Raw genomic sequence first — 18,191 nt, 5'->3', positions numbered from 1 at the left:
GACAAGTTGCTCAAGTTTAGGGATAGGAATGTTAACCCATTCTTGTCTAATGTAGGATTCTAGTTGCTCAACTGTCTTAGGTCTTTTTTTGTCGTATCTTCCGTTTTATGATGCGCCAAATGTTTTCTATGGGTGAAAGATCTGGACTGCAGGCTGGCCAGTTCAGTACCCGGACCCTTCTTCTACGCAGCCATGATGCTGTAATTGATGCAGTATGTGGGTTGGCATTGTCATGTTGAAAAATGCAAGGTCTTCCCTGAAAGAGACGTCGTCTGGATGGGAGCATATGTTGCTCTAGAACCTGGATATACCTTTCAGCATTGATAGTGTCTTTCCAGATGTGTAAGCTGCCCATGCCACACACACTAATGCAACCCCATACCATCAGAGATGCAGGCTTCTGAACTGAGCGCCGATAACAACTTGGGTCATCCTTCTCTTCTTTAGTCCGAATGACACGGCGTCCCTGATTTCCATAAAGAACTTCAAATTTTGATTCGTCTGACCACAGAACAGTTTTCCACTTTGCCACAGTCCATTTTAAATGAGCCTTGGCCCAGAGAAGATGTCTGCGCTTCTGAATCATGTTTAGATACGGCTTCTTCCTTGAACTATAGAGTTTTAGCTGGCAACGGCGGATGGCACGGTGAATTGTGTTCACAGATAATGTTCTCTGGAAATATTCCTGAGTCCATTTTGTGATTTCCAATACAGAAGCATGCCTGTATGTGATGCAGTGCCGTCTAAGGGCCCGAAGATCACGGGCACCCAGTATGGTTTTCCGGCCTTGACCCTTACGCACAGAGATTCTTCCAGGTTCTCTGAATCTTTTGATGATATTATGCACTGTAGATGATGATATGTTCAAACTCTTTGCAATTTTACACTGTCGAACTCCTTTCTGATATTGCTCCACTATTTGTCGGCGCAGCATTAGGGGGATTGGTGATCCTCTTCCCATCTTTACTTCTGAGAGCCGCTGCCACTCCAAGATGCTCTTTTTATACCCAGTCATGTTAATGACCTATTGCCAATTGACCTAATGAGTTGCAATTTGGTCCTCCAGCTGTTCCTTTTTTGTACCTTTTAACTTTTCCAGCCTCTTATTGCCCCTGTCCCAACTTTTTTGAGATGTGTTGCTGTCATGAAATTTCAAATGAGCCAATATTTGGCATGAAATTTCAAAATGTCTCACTTTCGACATTTGATATGTTGTCTATGTTCTATTGTGAATACAATATCAGTTTTTGAGATTTGTAAATTATTGCATTCCGTTTTTATTTACAATTTGTACTTTGTCCCAACTTTTTTGGAATCGGGGTTGTATATTGGGCTGTAAAAAACACTCAACAGAAGGCTATTCAAGACCGATACGTAATTATTTACACAATTAATTAATAATAGTGTTAGTTAACTAATAAAATAATTAATTGCATTGATTAATTGCCTGTAAAGTGTACAGATATAGTGTCTTGCAAAAGTATTCATTGCCCTTGTTGTTTGTCCTGTTTTGTCGCATTACAGGCTGGAATTAAAATGGATTTTTTTGGGGGGGTTAGCACCATTTAATTTACACAACATGCCTAGTACTTTAAAACTGAAAATTTCTGTTTTATTGTGACACAACCAATAATTAAGATGAAAAAACATATCTGGAGTGTGCGTAGGTATTCACCCCCTTTTGTATGAAACCCCTAAATAAGAGCTGGTCCAACCAATTCACTTCATAAGTCACATAATTAGTTGATTAAGATCCACCTGTTATGCCACACATTCTCAATTGGATTGAAGTCTGGGCTTTGACTAGGCCATTCCAAGACATTGAAATGTTTCCCTTTAAACCACTCCAGTGTAGATTTAGCAGTATGTTTAGGGTCATTGTCATGTTGGAATGTGAACCTTCATCCCAGTCTCAAACCTCCGGCTGACTCAAACAGGTTTTCCTCCAGAATTGTCCTTTCCTGCAATCCTGTCCTTGCAGATGAAAAACATCCCCACAGTATGATGCTGCCGCCATCATGCTTCACTCTAGAAATGATGTTTTCAGGGTGATGAGAAGTGTTGGGTTTGCGTTACATATGGCATTTCCCATGATGGCAAAAAGTTTGAATGAAACTTTTGTATGAAACCCCTAAATAAGAGCTGGTCCAACCAATTCACTTTATAAGTCACAAAATTAGTTGATTAAGATCCACCTGTGTGCAATCAAGGTGTCAAACGATCTGTCACATGATGTCTTATAAATCAACCTGCTCTGGAAGGACCCTGACTCTGCAACATGACTAAGCAAGCAACATGAAAACCAGGGAGCACTCCAAACATGTCAGAGACAAAGTTGTGGAGAAGTATAGATCAGGGTTGGGTTATAAAAAATATCCCAAACTTTGAATATCTCAGGGAGCACCATTAAATCCATTATAGCAAAATGGAAAGAATATGGCACCACTACAAACCTGACAAGAGAAGGCCACCCACCAAAACTCACAGACCAGGCAAGGAGGGCATTAATCAGAGATGCAAAAAAGACACCAAAGATAACACTGAAGGAGCTGCAAAGATCCACAGCAGAGATGGGAGTATCTGTCCACAGGACCACTTTAAGCCGTACACTCCACAGAGTGGGGCTTTATGGAAGAGTGACCAGAAAAAAGACATCTGGAGTTTGCCCAACAGCATGTGGCAGACTCCCCAAACACATGGAAGAAGATTCTCTGGTCAAATGAGACTAAAATTGATCTTTTTGGCCATCATGGGAAATGCCATGTGTGGCACAAACCCAACACCCTGAGAACACCATTCCTACAGTGAAGCATGGTGGTGGCAGCATCATGCTCTGGGGATATTTTTCATCTGCAGGGACAGGAAAGCTGGTCAGGACTGAAGGAAAGATGGATGGCACTAAAATACAGGGCAATTCTGAAGGAAAACCTGTTTGAGTCAGCCAGAGGTATGAGACTGGGACGAAGGTTCACATTCCAGCAGGACAATGACCCTAAACATACTGATAAAACTACACTGGAGTGGTGTAGCAAGTGTTCTAGGTGGGTGGAGCACAGAAGCACGGCAGGCCAGAACTGAGCTCTCAAAACTCGTTTATTGTAGCTTTTCAGCTTTTAACTATACACGTACGCACACACACACACAGGTATCCAGATCGGGAGTAGCCCCCTTCCTCCGCGCTCCCTTTCCTCTTATAGGGCACGGTCACTGGGGAAGACACACAAACACAGGTTAATTCCCGTCAGGTGCAGTGATTCCGCCACTTACCTTCCATGACTCCGCCCTCCATTCACAGACCAACGCTTGACCACGCCCCTGCTGCCACATACCCCCACCGCCCGACTCAGGCCGGGCAGCCGTCCGGCCTGCAGCCGACTCCCCCCCCCCTTGACGGGAGAGGAAGTCCGCCACAACCATCTGCGCCCCCGGCCTGTGGACCACCTCAAACTTAAACGGCTGGAGTGTCAGATACCAACAGGTGATCCACGCGTTGGCATCCTTCATGCGGTGGAGCCACTGCAGGGGTGCGTGGTCTGACCAGAGGGTGAAAGGGCGCCCCAGCAGATAGTAGAGGAGGGCGAGAACCACCCACTTGATGGCGAGGCATTCCTTCTCTATGGTGCTGTACCTGCCCTAGCACACCGACAGCTTGCAGCTGATGTACAGCACTGGACGGTCCTCCCCCTCCACCTCCTGGGACAGAACAGCCCTCAGCCCTCTGTCCGATGCATCCGTCTGTAAAACAAAGGGGAGAGAAAAGTCAGGGGAGTGTAACAGTCGCCCCCCACACAGTGCAGCCTTTACCTTAGAGAAAGCCCGCTGGCATTGCTCCGTCCACTGGACCGGATCTGGTGCCCCCTTTTTAGTGAGATCAGTCAGCGGGCTGGTGACATCCAAATAATTAGGTATAAACCTACAATCATAGCCAGCCCCAGGAACTGCCTCACCCCCTTTTTGGTCTTGGGCCTTGGGCAGGCCGCAATCGCTGCTGTCTTATTGATTTGGGGACGCACCTGCCCATTGCCCAAGTGGAAGCCCAGATACAGTACTTCCACCAGCCCAATCACACACTTCTTCGGGTTGGCTGTGAGACCCGCTCGCCTCAGCGACCCCAGGATGGCCCTCAGGTGTTTTAGGTGCCGCAGCCAGTCATTACTCTAAATAATAATGTCATCCCAGTATACGGCCGCATAGGTGGCGTGGGGGCGGAGGACCCTATCCATAAGCCGCTGGAACGTAGCGGGCGCCCCAAACAGCCCAAATGGAAGTGTGACGAACTGGTGTAAGCCAAACAGTGTGGAAAAGGCCGTTTTCTCTCGGGATAGTGGAGTCAAGGGGATCTGCCAATATCCCTTTGTCAAATCCAGTGTCGAATAAAAACGAGCCGTGCCTAGTCGATCGAGCAACTCGTCAATACGAGGCATTGGGTATGCATCAAATTTAGACACCACGTTGACTTTTCTATAGTCCACACAGAACCGGACCGACCCGTCGGCCTTGGGAACCAAGACCACCGGACTGCTCCAGTCACTTTGGGACTCCTCGACAATGCTCATTTTGAGCATGGTCTCGAGTTCTTCCCGAACCACCTTTTTCTTGTGTTTGGGCAGTCTGTAAGGGCGGCTGCGCACTACCACCCCCGGGGGCGTCTCAATGTGGTGTTCTATGAGGTGGGTGCGGCTGGGCAGGGGCGAGAACACATCAGAAAATCCTGTTTGCAACTGGGCAACCTCTGTGAGCTGGGTCGGGGAGAGGTGGGCTCCACAGGGGACCGGAGCGGTGGGTGATGCCAATTTTCCCTTTTGAACCTCCGGCCCCAGCTCCGCCTTCTCGGGAACTACCGACACCAGCGCCACGGGGACCTCCTCGCTCCAACGTTTTAACAGATTGAGGTGGTATACCTGTAATGCCCCACCCCTGTCCGTTCGCCTCACCTCATATTCGACGTCCCCGACTCGCCGTGTGACCTCAAAGGGTCCTTGCCACCTTGGCGATTAATTTAGAGCTCGACGTGGGCAATAACACGAGTACTTTGTCTCCCGGTGTGAATTCCTTAAGGCGCGTGCCCCTGTTGTACAGGCGGATTTGACGTTCTTGAGCCTGCCACAAATTCTCCTGGGTTAGATGTGTGAGTGTGTGGAGTTTTGCGCGCAGGTCAATAACGTATTGAATTTCATTTTTGCACGGGGAAGGTCCCTCCTCCCAATTTTCCCGCAGCACCACTGTAGCAAGTGTTCTAGGTGGATGGAGCACAGAAGCACAGCAGGCCAGAACTGAGCTCTCAAAACTCGTTTATTGTAGCTTTTCAGCTTTTAACTATACACGCATGCACGCACACACACAGGTATCCAGGTCGGGAGTAGCCCCCTTCCTCCACGCTCCCTCTCCTCTTATAGGGCACGGTCACTGGGGAAGACACACAAACACAGGTTAATTCCCGTCAGGTGCAGTGATTCCGCCACTTACCTTCCCTGACTCCGCTCTCCATTCACAGACCGATGCTTGACCACGCCCCCGCTGCCACAAGTGGTTTAAAGGAAAACATTTAAATGTCTTGGAATGGCCTCGTCAAAGCCCAGACCTCAGTCCAATTGAGAATCTGTGGCATAACTTGAAGATTGCTGTACGCCAACGCAACCCATCTAACTTGAAGAAGTTGGAGCAGTTTTGCCTTGAGGAATGGGCACAAATCCCAGTGGCTAGATGTGCTAAGCTAATAGAGACTTGCAGCAAAAGGTGGCTCTACAAAGTATTGACTTTGGGGGGGGCAGGATACCTATGCACACTCCAGATTTCTGTTTTTCCATCTTAATTATTGTTTGTGTCACAATAAAACAACAGTTTGCACCTTTAAAATGGTCCTAACCCTCCAAAAATCCATTAATTCCAGCTTGTAATGCGACAAAACAGAACAAACACAAAGGGGGATGAATACTTTTGCAAGACATTGTACAGTCTACAGGATTTTTTTGACAACATCTTACGCTGACACATTGATTATCTCAGGGACTTAATTTTTTTTTATTATTGATATATTTAGGAAGAGCTGTAAACATAGCAGGTTAGTGCTTGGTCAGTTTATCCTTTCAGCTGCAGATACAATAGGAATGCAAAGTGAATTTACAGAAACACTGGTATTATTTTTATGAATTCCAGAAATCCAAGTAGGAATTAAAAGCATGATAACATTGTCCACATCCCGTTACACATATTACAGTTTCATAACCTTGACTTCGTATCTTGTGGCGACATGAAATTGTATGTGTCGCATAGCTTGTCCCTGAGATCCATAATTTTTCAACCTTTCACACTTTCTGCCTACCACATAAGTGGTTTTGTAAATGCGACTATGTCTTACAATTGAAGCCTTATGTGAGGACCTTCTCTCTCTCTCTCTCTCTCTCTCTCAGTGCTGATTTGTCCAGAACAGGGCTGCACTAAGACTTGATGGACTAACATACAGTTCTGAAATTCCTTTTAGGAGTCGCTGTTTACAGAGCTTATGGCACACAAGTGGTACGTTTCTATTACAGAATTTTAAATATTCAGAATTACTTTGATATTCATGGAGTTTCTGTGTTTAAACATATAGATATAGCTTGCTTCTTGTCTCAGATTGTTTTTTTTTTTTTCTGTTTGTGTTCAGTTGATGAAAAAGAAGGCAGTTATCAAATGCTTGAGTGACTTGTCAGGAAGGAAATAAAGGTAGCACTGGACTGAATTTCTATTAAAGTTGTGTAGACTTCTATTAAAATGACCATACATACTTTTACAACGGTGTTGACATTCTGTTGTAATGGACTCTAAAAACAAGATGAACTTAAGACAGCAAAATCTTATGTGAATGTAAAATATATTATAAGTCCTTATTTTTTTTTTTTTGCTATTTTCACTGTTGGTTTTTTAGCTGAATCAGCTGCTTCAACAGCTGATGAGAAGCCGAGAGTGCTTCTGAAAAAGAAGAGATTGGTGATTAGTTTTCTGTAATATTCTGTTGGGTTTGCTTACAGTGAAGATCATAAACTATAATCAGTAAGACCTCCTAGAAACCATGTCAGGTTAGTTACCTGGCTAATGATAGCAATTCATCTTCTCAGGTTGGCTAATACTTTCTGGATAACGGTAGCACACACACACATGTTATGTATTTGGGTCCGTCTCAGAAACTGGTCTCTCATTTGGGACATTATGGTCAAAAAAAAAATTTTCAAATGTTACTTTTTTTTTTTTTTTGCATTTACCTAACACTCCATGTTTCTTTTGTCATGTTTAATAAGAATATAGATAGTATCTTGCTTTATCTGGCCTCCACTGTGGAAAATTGGTTCGATTGCAATTCAAATGCTTTTGTAAAATTGATTTCCATATAAAATAACTACATCATGAAGAATTAAAGCCCCTCCTTCACAGATGAGTGAAAATATTGAATACATTTCCTCTTTTTGATTGCTTGGATTAAAAATGCCAAGTTATGATGACTGAATTGATTATTCACGTAAGTGTGAATAATATGAGACATTTTGGGTATTTGATATGGCGAAATAGGACACAATGGAAAAATCAAGAACACACCGGAAAGATGAGAATAACGGCGCTGGTAAAAGAACAGCGAGGCAGGGCGGGGCAAAACGACAGGCCGTAGATTCTATCAAAAAGTTCGATCTAAATTGACCATGGTTGCAAAATATTGGCCAAAAATACGCAAACATTACAAAATATGAAAGTAAGATGCAAAAGAAACATTCTATTGCCTTATACTGCAAGACTAAAACAAAATAAAACTGTCAAAACTCAGCTTTTCAGTGATAACGTCCGAACAGATCACCCGCGTAACAGAAAGAACGCAAATGGAAGCACGATCAACTTCTAACAGTTGGAGTGGAAAATTCCATTCTACACATGCAAATTGTTAATGCGTGTCCTTCCCCGCACACAAATAACATGCTACGGTAAAAAATAGACCACAGCTCATTTTATAGCTCAGAAATTCATACAAGACCGGCTACCATCGTAACATATTCTGTAAGAAACGTATTCTATACCTAACTTTCAGCTTTCGTTTTAAAAAACAACATCGCAGATTTATAACTAAATTTTTATACGGCGTAGTGATTTTAAGTTCCTACTTTTGGTGAGGTAGTGACCTCGACCCTGAGGCTTTCCGTTTAGATCAAAACACGCGATCGTATTGGTTTTGGGTTTGCGGAAAATGGAGTTACAACAGTGATCAAATATTAATGCATGATGCTTTATTACGGTTATGATTATTCTGTGAGCGCACCGATCCTTAGGTGTATAAAGTTACAACTTAAAATACAATTAGTGATAACTGTAGACTTTTCAGTGGACTACAACCTTTTAAAGGGAACGCGATGTACGGTAGTCGACCGTTTATCATGTCCCAGATCAAGCTGCCATTTTTCCACAAATTTGCAGAATTTTTGCCAAATTCTGAATATTCACATCAAAGATTTAGTTTTATCTAGATTATTTCTTTCATCATTTTATTTCAAATTAAAACCAACATCACCATTCAAAACCGTATAGTTTATTAACTGTGAGCATATTTAGTGGGTTACCCCCACAGTACCCAGTTTCTGAGACACACACACCTTTTTAAAAGTAAATAAGACTTTAAAATCCTCTCAGAAACCCTGGCAAGATAGTTACTTAGCTAATGCTAGCAGGACATCCTGTTATGTTAGCTAATGCTAAGCTACCTAACTAATGCTATCAGTGAAAATAATTAAAAACTATTAATATAACATGAATTGCATGTGTTAACAGTCTGAGTAGTGTTGGGTGAGGGAATTATTAACATTTATAAAAATGATTCAGGCGGCACGGTGGTGTAGTGGTTAGCGCTGTCGCCTCACAGCAAGAAGGTCCTGGGTTCGAGCCCCGTGGCCGGCGAGGGCCTTTCTGTGCGGAGTTTGCATGTTCTCCCTGTGTCCGCGTGGGTTTCCTCCAGGTGCTCTGGTTTCCCCCACAGTCCAAAGACATGCAGGTTAGGTTAACTGGTGACTCTAAATTGACCGTAGGTGTGAATGTGAGTGTGAATGGTTGTCTGTGTCTATGTGTCAGCCCTGTGATGACCTGGCGACTTGTCCAGGGTGTACCCCGCCTTTCGCCCGTAGTCAGCTGGGATAGGCTCCAGCTTGCCTGCGACCCTGTAGAACAGGATAAAGCGGCTAGAGATAATGAGAATGAAAAATGATTCATATTCCTCTCAGAAATCCCGTCAGGTTAGTTAGCTAGGTAATGTTAACAGTAACTCCTGTTAGGTTAACTAATGCTAAGCTACCTGAGTAATGTTATCAGTGAAGAATATTTAAATCTATGAAAATGTATCATTGCAGGGCAGCACGGTGGTGTAGTGGTTAGCGCTGTCGCCTCACAGCAAGAAGGTCCTGGGTTCGAGCCCCGGGGCCAGCAAGGGCCTTTCTGTGTGGAGTTTGCATGTTCTCCCCGTGTCCGTGTGGGTTTCCTCCGGGTGCTCCGGTTTCCCCCACAGTCCAAAGACATGCAGGTTAGGTTAACTGGTGACTCTAAATTGACCGTAGGTGTGAATGGTTGTCTGTGTCTATGTGTCAGCCCTGTGATGACCTGGCGACTTGTCCAGGGTGTACCCCGCCTTTCACCCGTAGTCAGCTGGGATAGGCTCCAGCTTGCCTGTGACCCTGTAGAAGGATAAAGCGGCTAGAGATGATGAGATGAGATGAATGTATCATTGCCGTTTGGAGACACCGACTCATTCATAGATTTTTTTTTTCTGTATTTTGACTCTTTTCTACACTGTAGAACAATATTGAAGACGTCAAAACTATGTGATAACATATGGATCACATATGGAATTATGTAGTAAACAAAAAATGTGCTTTTAAAAGAAAAATCTGTCAAATTAGCTCATGTTAATGGTCTGGTTAGCAAGCGAGCGATCGATCGATCGATCGATCGATCGATCGATCGATAGATAGATAGATAGATAGATAGATAGATAGATAGATAGCGTTCAAAGAAATCCTGTAAGTTTTGCTACCTGACTAGTCTTATCAACGAAGAATATTAAAATCTTTGAATTTGACTAAAAAAATCCTGTCAGAAATCCTGTCAGATTAGCTCTATGTTAATGGCCTGATTTGTACAGAAAAGAGTATTTATGAATTTGTGAATTTGACTTACAAATCCTCTCTAAATCCTATCCTGTCAGGATAACTAGCTGTTTAAACTTAGCAGGACATCCTACTGGGGTAGCTAATGCTAGCTACGTGACTAAGGATGTAACTAACGCATATCGAAATGCATGAACGTGACAACGAAGACAACAACAACAGCAAAGATGTCAGAAATCCTATCAGATTTTGACATGTTAATAGTCTGAAGAGTTTTAAGAGTCCTCTCAGAAATCCTGTCAAATTAGCAACCGGCTAATGTTTAAAAGTAAATTCTGTTAGATTAGCTAATACTAGCAAACTAAGGTTGTCAACGAACAATATTAAAATCTGTGAACATGACAAAACTCAATACTGTCAGATTTGCTAATGCTAACTGTCTGAGTAGTGTTCAGAGGGGGAAAAAGAGTATTAAGATTTATAAATATGACTTAAATGTCGGGCGGCACATTGGTGTAGTGGTTAGCGCTGTCGCCTCACAGCAAGAGGGTCCGGGTTCGAGCCCCGTGGCCGGCGAGGGCCTTTCTGTGCGGAGTTTGCATGTTGTCCACGTGGGTTTCCTCCGGGTGCTCCGGTTTCCCCCACAGTCCAAAGACATGCAGGTTAGGTTACCTGGTGACTCTAAATTGAGCGTAGGTGCGAATGTGAGTGTGAATGGTTGTCTGTGTCTATGTGTCAGCCCTGTGATGACCTGGCGACTTGTCCAGGGTGTACCCCGCCTTTCGCCCGTAGTCAGCTGGGATAGGCTCCAGCTTGCCTGTGACCCTGTAGAACAGGATAAAGCGGCTAGAGATAATGAGATGAGATGAGACTTAAATGTCCTGTCAGGTTAGCGAGCTGGCTAATTTAGGAGTAAGCTCATCTCATTATCTCTAGCCGCTTTATCCTGTTCTACAGGGTCGCAGGCAAGCTGGAGCCTATCCCAGCTGACTACGGGCAAAAGGCGGGGTACACCCTGGACAAGTCGCCAGGTCATCACAGGGCTGACACATAGACACAGACAACCATTCACACCTACGGTCAATTTAGAGTCATCAGTTAACCTAACCTGCATGTCTTTGGACTGTGGAGGAAACCGGAGCACCCGGAGGAAACCCACGCGGACACGGGGAGAACATGCAAACTCCGCACAGAAAGGTCCTCGCCGGCCATGGGGCTTGAACCCGGACCTTCTTGCTGTGAGGCGACAGCGCTAACCACTACACCACCGTGCCGCCCAGGAATAATATTATAAATATTATAATATATGAATATGACACAAATCCCTGTCAGATTTCCTGTCAGATTAGTTTATATTAATGGTCAGAGTCATTTTAGCTGTTAAAAAAAATTTCCTCTCAGAAATCCTGTCAGGTTAGCTCAGGTTAGCTCGCTGGCTAAAATCTATGAAAATACTGCAGTGTTTATGAACGCTACTGATTCAGTTCATGCTTTTATATACTATAGGATCTTAGATAAATAGACAGACAGACATATGTTTAATTGTCTTTGCACAGTCAGACATGATTATTTGATTTAAAATGTAATATTATAGAAGTCAGGCTGAAATAAAAACCTAGTCTAAGCTTGCCTGCTTTACCACACACACACACACACACACACACACACACACACACACACACACACACACATTGTGCTTGACTAGTATTCATATTTATTTCTGTTCCAGGTACCGCAGTTGTCCTCAGTGTAAAATGTCCATCATGCAATGCTCCTTCACTCTGCTCATCTTCATCAGTGCAGCGAGGTCACAAGTCAATCCAGGTACGATAGCATAATTTCGATAGAAAGATATTTTAATACAATATGTTTTCTTGTGAGCAAATTGCAGAAATGGGCTTTGACCACATCTCACCACTCCAGTTGTTGATTATTTTCCTATAAATTCCAAAGCACTTATGATAAAACAACATACGTACCAGAAAATACATCCAACTACTACATACCTACTATTAAATAGTAAGGACATCCCAAACTATTTCACCAAACTTAAAACGAAATTGCATTGATTAAACTCATGCTTGTACGGTTTACGTATAAACTGTCAAATTTCAACAGCAACTCTATTCATATTAAGGAAATGACACTGAATGTCTCCGTTTAGTCTGCAACCTAAGGCAAACAAAATAGTGTGTAGAGTGACCAATTCATTTATTTGCAGCTACTGGATTTTTCCAGCTTCCTTTCTAGTACAGTATGGCAACAAGACTATAAGAAGATGAGGCACTGCATTGCATCATCGTCATGCACCGATATTAAGACATGCATATGCACGAAAGGAATTTATTTCCAAGCTCAACATATAGCAATAATAAGATACTTTATTTATGTAGCACCTCTCAAACAGGTCACTGGCAAATGCTTTTGCATCTTTTTTTAAGCACCAGGCTGGAACAGGGAGATCATTCACATTGACCTGGCGCATGAAGGAGGCCATGTTGGGGGGTCCAGTGACTGTTTAGCTTGCCAAGTTTAACAAAATGAGTGGAGTCACAGAGTTGATTCATTTATTTGTTTCTTTTGGACTTTACCAGCAACCTTTCATAGACAAGCATGAAGAAAGTCATGACAGATCTAAAAGTTACAATGCTGGCATACCAAACAACACAGTCAGTTATATCATTTAGCAGTGTAAATAAATATAAATATAAAATATATACAGTATATATACTAGAAGGGCACTCGGTAGAAGGCATACCTCGACCAAGCCACATATTCAGATCTGTATCGGAATCAAATCCATTGTTTCTTGGCCCATGGCTCACCCTTCCTCAACATTTTATCAAAATCGGTTCACTATTTTTTGAGTTACGTTGGGAACAGAAAAAAAAATCCTGGCTCTGCGTACATATCTGGATCCTGGATCCACATACATATCCAGATTTGCATCAAAATCTAATCAACTGTTCCTTGGCCCCTAGCCCACCTTTCCTCAAAATTTCATCAAAATCCGTTTGCTACTTTTTGAGTTACGTTGGGAACAGACAAACAAATGGAGGCAAAAACATAACCTCCTCTAACAAAGTTGGCAGTGTTAATAAAAGAGAAAAGCAGTTCTGCAGGCAGAAACAACTTCTTGATGAGACAGGTCAGAGGAGAATGTACAGACTGTATAAATGTAACAAGTAACTCAAATAATCACTCTTTACAACCGTGGTGAGCAGAAAAGCATCTCAAAATCTCAAGGCGGATGGGCCGTAGCAGTTGAATACTACATCAGGTTCCACTCTTTTCAGAAAAGAACATGAATATGAAGAAAAAGATCAGGTGGCGTTTTTCTAATATTCAAGTGTCTAGTTTAGGTATACAGTGCTCGGCGTAAATGAGTGCACCCCCTTTGAAAAGTAACATTTTAAACAATATCTCAATGAACACAAACAATTTCCAAAATGTTGACAAGACAAAGTTTAATATAACATCTGTTTAACTTATAACATGAAAGTAAGGTTAATAATATAAACTTAGATTACACATTTTTTCAGTTTTACTTAAATTAGGGTGGTGCAAAAATGAGTACACCCCACAACAAAAACGACTACATCTAGTACTTTGTATGGCCTCCATGATTTTTAATGATGGCACCAAGTCTTCTAGGCATGGAATGAACAAGTTGGCGACATTTTGCAACATCAATCTTTTTCCATTCTTCAACAACGACCTCTTTTAGTGACTGGATGCTGGATGGACAGTGATGCTCAACTTGTCTCTTCAGAATTCCCCAAAGAAAATTATTTCCTTACACCACAAAGGTGAAGACTACAAGAAGATCAGCAAAGCTTTACTTATCAGTCAGAATACTGTAGCAAAAGTGGTACTAGATGTAGTATTTTTTGTTGTGGGGTGTACTCATTTTTGCACCACCCTAATCTGAGTGAAACTGAAAAATGTGTAATCTAAGTTATATTATTAACCTTACTTTTTCCCGTTATAAGTTAAACAGATGTTATATTAAACTTTGTCTTGTCAACATTTTGGAAATTGTTTGTGTTCATTGAGATATTGTTTAAAATGTTACTTTTCAAAGGGGGTGCACTCATTTATGCTGAGCACTATATAAATGCACTGCCTAAAAGCAGAGCTCCCGATGAGTGTAAAATGTGTTAGTAAACAATCCCACATTATTTTTTAAAAAGCAAATTAAAAACTAGATAGAGACTGTAACTAAAGTCACAGTAATTTGTGCTAGCTCACGTTTGTCAATTGAAGGTCAAGGAAAAGTTACACCTTGCTGCCCTGAACAAAGAAAAAAACTGATTGAAAAAGTCATGAAAATTGACAGAGTTATAAGTGATTGAAAAAAATTCCATTTTACATGGATCATTCCGGTTCAGTGATCCGGATCAGCACCAAAAGTGATAGCAACGTAATTCAACCCAGACGTATTCTTCATGTGAAATTTGGTGATGATTGGTTGAAAACTGAGGGAGAAATAGCATCCTAAAAAATGTTAGGATAAAAATAATAATAATAATAATAATAAATATAGCTGCAATGCAAGCAGCAATGTGGGGGCCAAGCAGAATATGAGCCTAGTCGTCAGGCCAGCAGAATGCATTTGGGCCAGACAGATGGGATTCTATGGGTTGCCATAGACTTTCATTGATTTTAACAAAATTCAAAATGGCGGAAAATCCTCAAGTCAGAATATGACATCATAGGGTGCGATGGATTCGTCTTGACCCAAGGATTCCAGTGATAGTGGAAATTTGTTTCTACCCAAAACGCATCATGAGATATGAGCCAAAAGTTATTTTTCCTAGTTATAGCGCCCCCTAGCGGCCAATTTGTTCCAAATTTTTTGTGGGCCTTTTTGGAGGGGTGGGGCATAATGCCACCAAGTTTCGTTAATATACGCCAAAGGGCGGCCGAGATATGGGCACACTTCCTGTTTCGCGTCTGTGCAGCCAATTTTGATTGGCTGCCACGGCCAAACGCTTATGAAATTCAAAACACCGGGTAATGCCCTTGTGCAGCTTAGTCCAAAGTTGCTATGTACCAAGTTTGGGAGAAATTGGTCAAAAATTGAGGGAGGAGAAGCATTTTAATTGATTTTCACAAAATTCAAAATGGCGGGAAAACTATGGTGGAAAATGACGTCATAGGGTTCGTTGGATTCGTCTTGGCCTAAGGATTCCAGGGATACCAACGGTTCAAAAGTTACAAGCAGAAATGTACCTGCGACTTTGACCTGTTGGTGGCGCTAGAGAGTTTAAGGTGGTGACTTGAAACTTGCTGAGAAGAACCTTGAGTTTGTTAAGAAGAAGAAGAGAGGGTTCCATATACGATTCGTACATTGGGGGAGTGCCTGTTAGAGAGCGCACTTGTCCTGGGCCATCGGCATAGTGAGGTAGGGTGGCCAGTTCCTTTCCTCGCCGCCTTGCTTCCCCCAGTGTTTCCACCAGGTCCCCATTCACTGCTGGGTGGACAGGGAGCGAGGCTCGAACTGGGGACTGTTCGCTTAGTGGTCAAGCGCTCTAACCACTTGGCCACTTCGCCTCCAGTTTGTTAAGAATCAGTGTGCAAAATTTCACAACTTTTTGCCAGACGGTTCTAGGGGTTGCCGTAGAGACACAGAGGCGGAAGAACGTTGAATAATAATAAGAAACAGTAGAATCCCTATGGGTGCCTGCGCAGCTTTGCTGCTTGGCCCCCAATAAAGCAGAAAGATCCTGAGTGAGTAACAATTTGCAACAGCACTGCCTGCACAAATTAATAACTGATGGATAAAAACCCATCTATCTTATGAAAATAAAGATACAAATTTCCTTGGCTGGTGGTCAGGTGTTTGAGATACCATGCCTTGCACTTATCAGGTTCCCTGTGGTCACAAAAGCCATCAACAATCAGGTCGATGGTTTGCTATATTCTTTTAATAGGGAGCTGCGCTTCGTACCTGGGGAGCTGCCATACACTGTAAAAAAATATTTGTTGTTTTAACTTAAAAAAGTTAGTGCAAGGGCTGCCTTAAAATTTTGAGTTCACTGGAATTCACATAGTAAGTTAAATTGTTGTGAACTTACTATATTAATTTCAGTGAACTCAAAATTTTAAGGCAGCCCTTAAGGCAACCCTTGCACTAATTTTTTTAAGTTAAAACAACAAATCATTTTTTACAGTCTATGTGTAGATCAACTTTACTTCTTGTTTCTAGTTATATTTCACACACACACACACACACACACACAAAAAAGAAAAAAATTATTGACGTAATGGATTTATGGCATTGGGGGGGGGATTTTTTTTTTTTAATAAAAATTTAAAAAACAAAATCTCAATTTGCATTTTTAATGTTATTACAACCTCATAGTGTTGTATGAAAGTTTCAAACAGAAAATAGTGGTTTTCATGCTACCAATTTTTTTGTGAAGAAAATATATTTTTCTCAAGGTTTAGCACAGTTGCGTTTTGAAACCAAACTCTTCAAATAGACCCAAAAACTGAAATAATTTCAAAGTTTAAAATCCGAACTTACAACATTATAACAACATTAGTTTCAGTCTCAGTTGACATCTCATGTAGAAGCTTCGCTGGTTGTGCTTTTTCTGCTGGCCAATACTATAAAGACCCTCTGTGTCCATGGTGAGGCCTCCTGGAAGGTATTTGGTATTTGGGTGTTTACCTTTGGGGTGTTGGCTGTGTGAGCGCTGCATCTGTTTCACCAAAAAAGCTCCTAAAAGTCACAAGCTGAAACAAACCCGCCCGTTATACTCCACCGAACATGTAAAATAGTTCATTTTCAGCCTGTGTGTGATCACATCATCATACTCAGAAAGGAAGGGAAAAAATTCATTTATGAGCATAAGATGAGTTTGTGAATGAGTTGCTCTGAAACAAATGTTATTTCAATTGTGGGATTCATTTGAAAAAGTGTAGGATTTCTGAAAAGATTTTGTGTGTGTGTGTGTTAGCTACATGCAGGTATCCACTGGGGATGACTGGAGGCAAGATCCAGGACGAGGACATCTCAGCATCCAGTCAATGGTCAGAGTCAACTGCAGCTAGATATGGCAGGTAAATACATACATGGATTAAGAGATTAACACACACACACACACACACACACACTATAATATGGAGTTATAAACATCCTAAAACGGTCCAGGTACAGTGTCTTGCAAAAGTATTCATCCCCCTTGGTGTTTGTCCTGTTTTGTCACATTGCAAGCTGGAATTAAAATGGACTTTTGAAGGTTTAGCACCATTTGATTTACACAACATGCCTACCACTTTAAAGGTGAAAACTGTTGAATAAAAAATATTGTGACACAAACAATAATTAAGATGAAAAAAAAACAGAAATCTGGAGTGTGCATAGGTATTCACCCCCTCGAAGTCAATACTTTATAGAGCCACCTTTCGCTGCAAGTACAGCTGCAAGTCTCTTGGGGTATGTCTCTATTAGCTTAGCATATCTAGCCACTGGGATTTTTGCCCATTCCTCAAGGCAAAACTGCTCCAACTCCTTCAAGTTAGATGGGTTGCGTTGGTGGACAGCAACCTTCAAGTTATGCCACAGATTCTCAATTGGATTGAGGTCTGGGCTTTGACTAGGCCATTCCAAGACATTGAAATATTTCCCTTTAAACCACTCCAGTGTAGCTTTAGCAGTGTGTTTAGGGTCATTGTCCTGCTGGAATGTGAACCTTTATCCCAGTCTCAAACCTCTGGCTGACTCAAACAGGTTTTCCTCCAGAATTGCCCTGTATTTAGTGCCATCCATCTTTCCTTCAGTCCTGACCAGCTTTCCTGTCCCTGCAGATGAAAAACATCCCCACAACATGATGCTGCCACCACCATGCTTCATTGTAGGAATAGTGTTCTCAAGGTGTTGGGTTTGCGCCACACATGGCGTTTCCCATGATGGCCAAAAAGATCAATTTTAGTCTCATTTGACCAGAGAATCTTCTTCCATGTGTTTGGGGAGTCTGCTACATGCTGTTGGGCAAACTCCAGATGTCTTTTTTCGGTCACTCTTCCATAAAGCCCCACTCTGTGGAGTGTACGGCTTAAAGTGGTCCT

At 42.2% G+C, this 18,191-nt stretch overlaps 1 protein-coding gene across 1 annotated transcript in view; it reads left to right on the top strand.

Annotated features, from left to right (window-relative positions):
- Nucleotides 1-11,866: 11,866 nt before the first annotated feature.
- The window catches only part of ddr2b (discoidin domain receptor tyrosine kinase 2b), a 37,043-nt gene continuing 30,718 nt past the window's right edge, over nt 11,867-18,191 (top strand). The window contains exons 1-2 of the mRNA XM_060921559.1: nt 11,867-11,936; nt 17,081-17,183. Coding sequence (XP_060777542.1) covers nt 11,867-11,936; nt 17,081-17,183 — 173 coding nt within the window. The remainder of the gene's footprint in view (nt 11,937-17,080; nt 17,184-18,191) is intronic.

This window comes from Neoarius graeffei, chromosome 1, assembly GCF_027579695.1.
Source record: "Neoarius graeffei isolate fNeoGra1 chromosome 1, fNeoGra1.pri, whole genome shotgun sequence".
NCBI classification, from domain to species: Eukaryota; Metazoa; Chordata; class Actinopteri; order Siluriformes; family Ariidae; genus Neoarius; species Neoarius graeffei.
The sequence above is the reverse complement of the archived record's forward strand: the minus strand, read 5'-3'. Positions and strand labels throughout refer to the sequence as shown.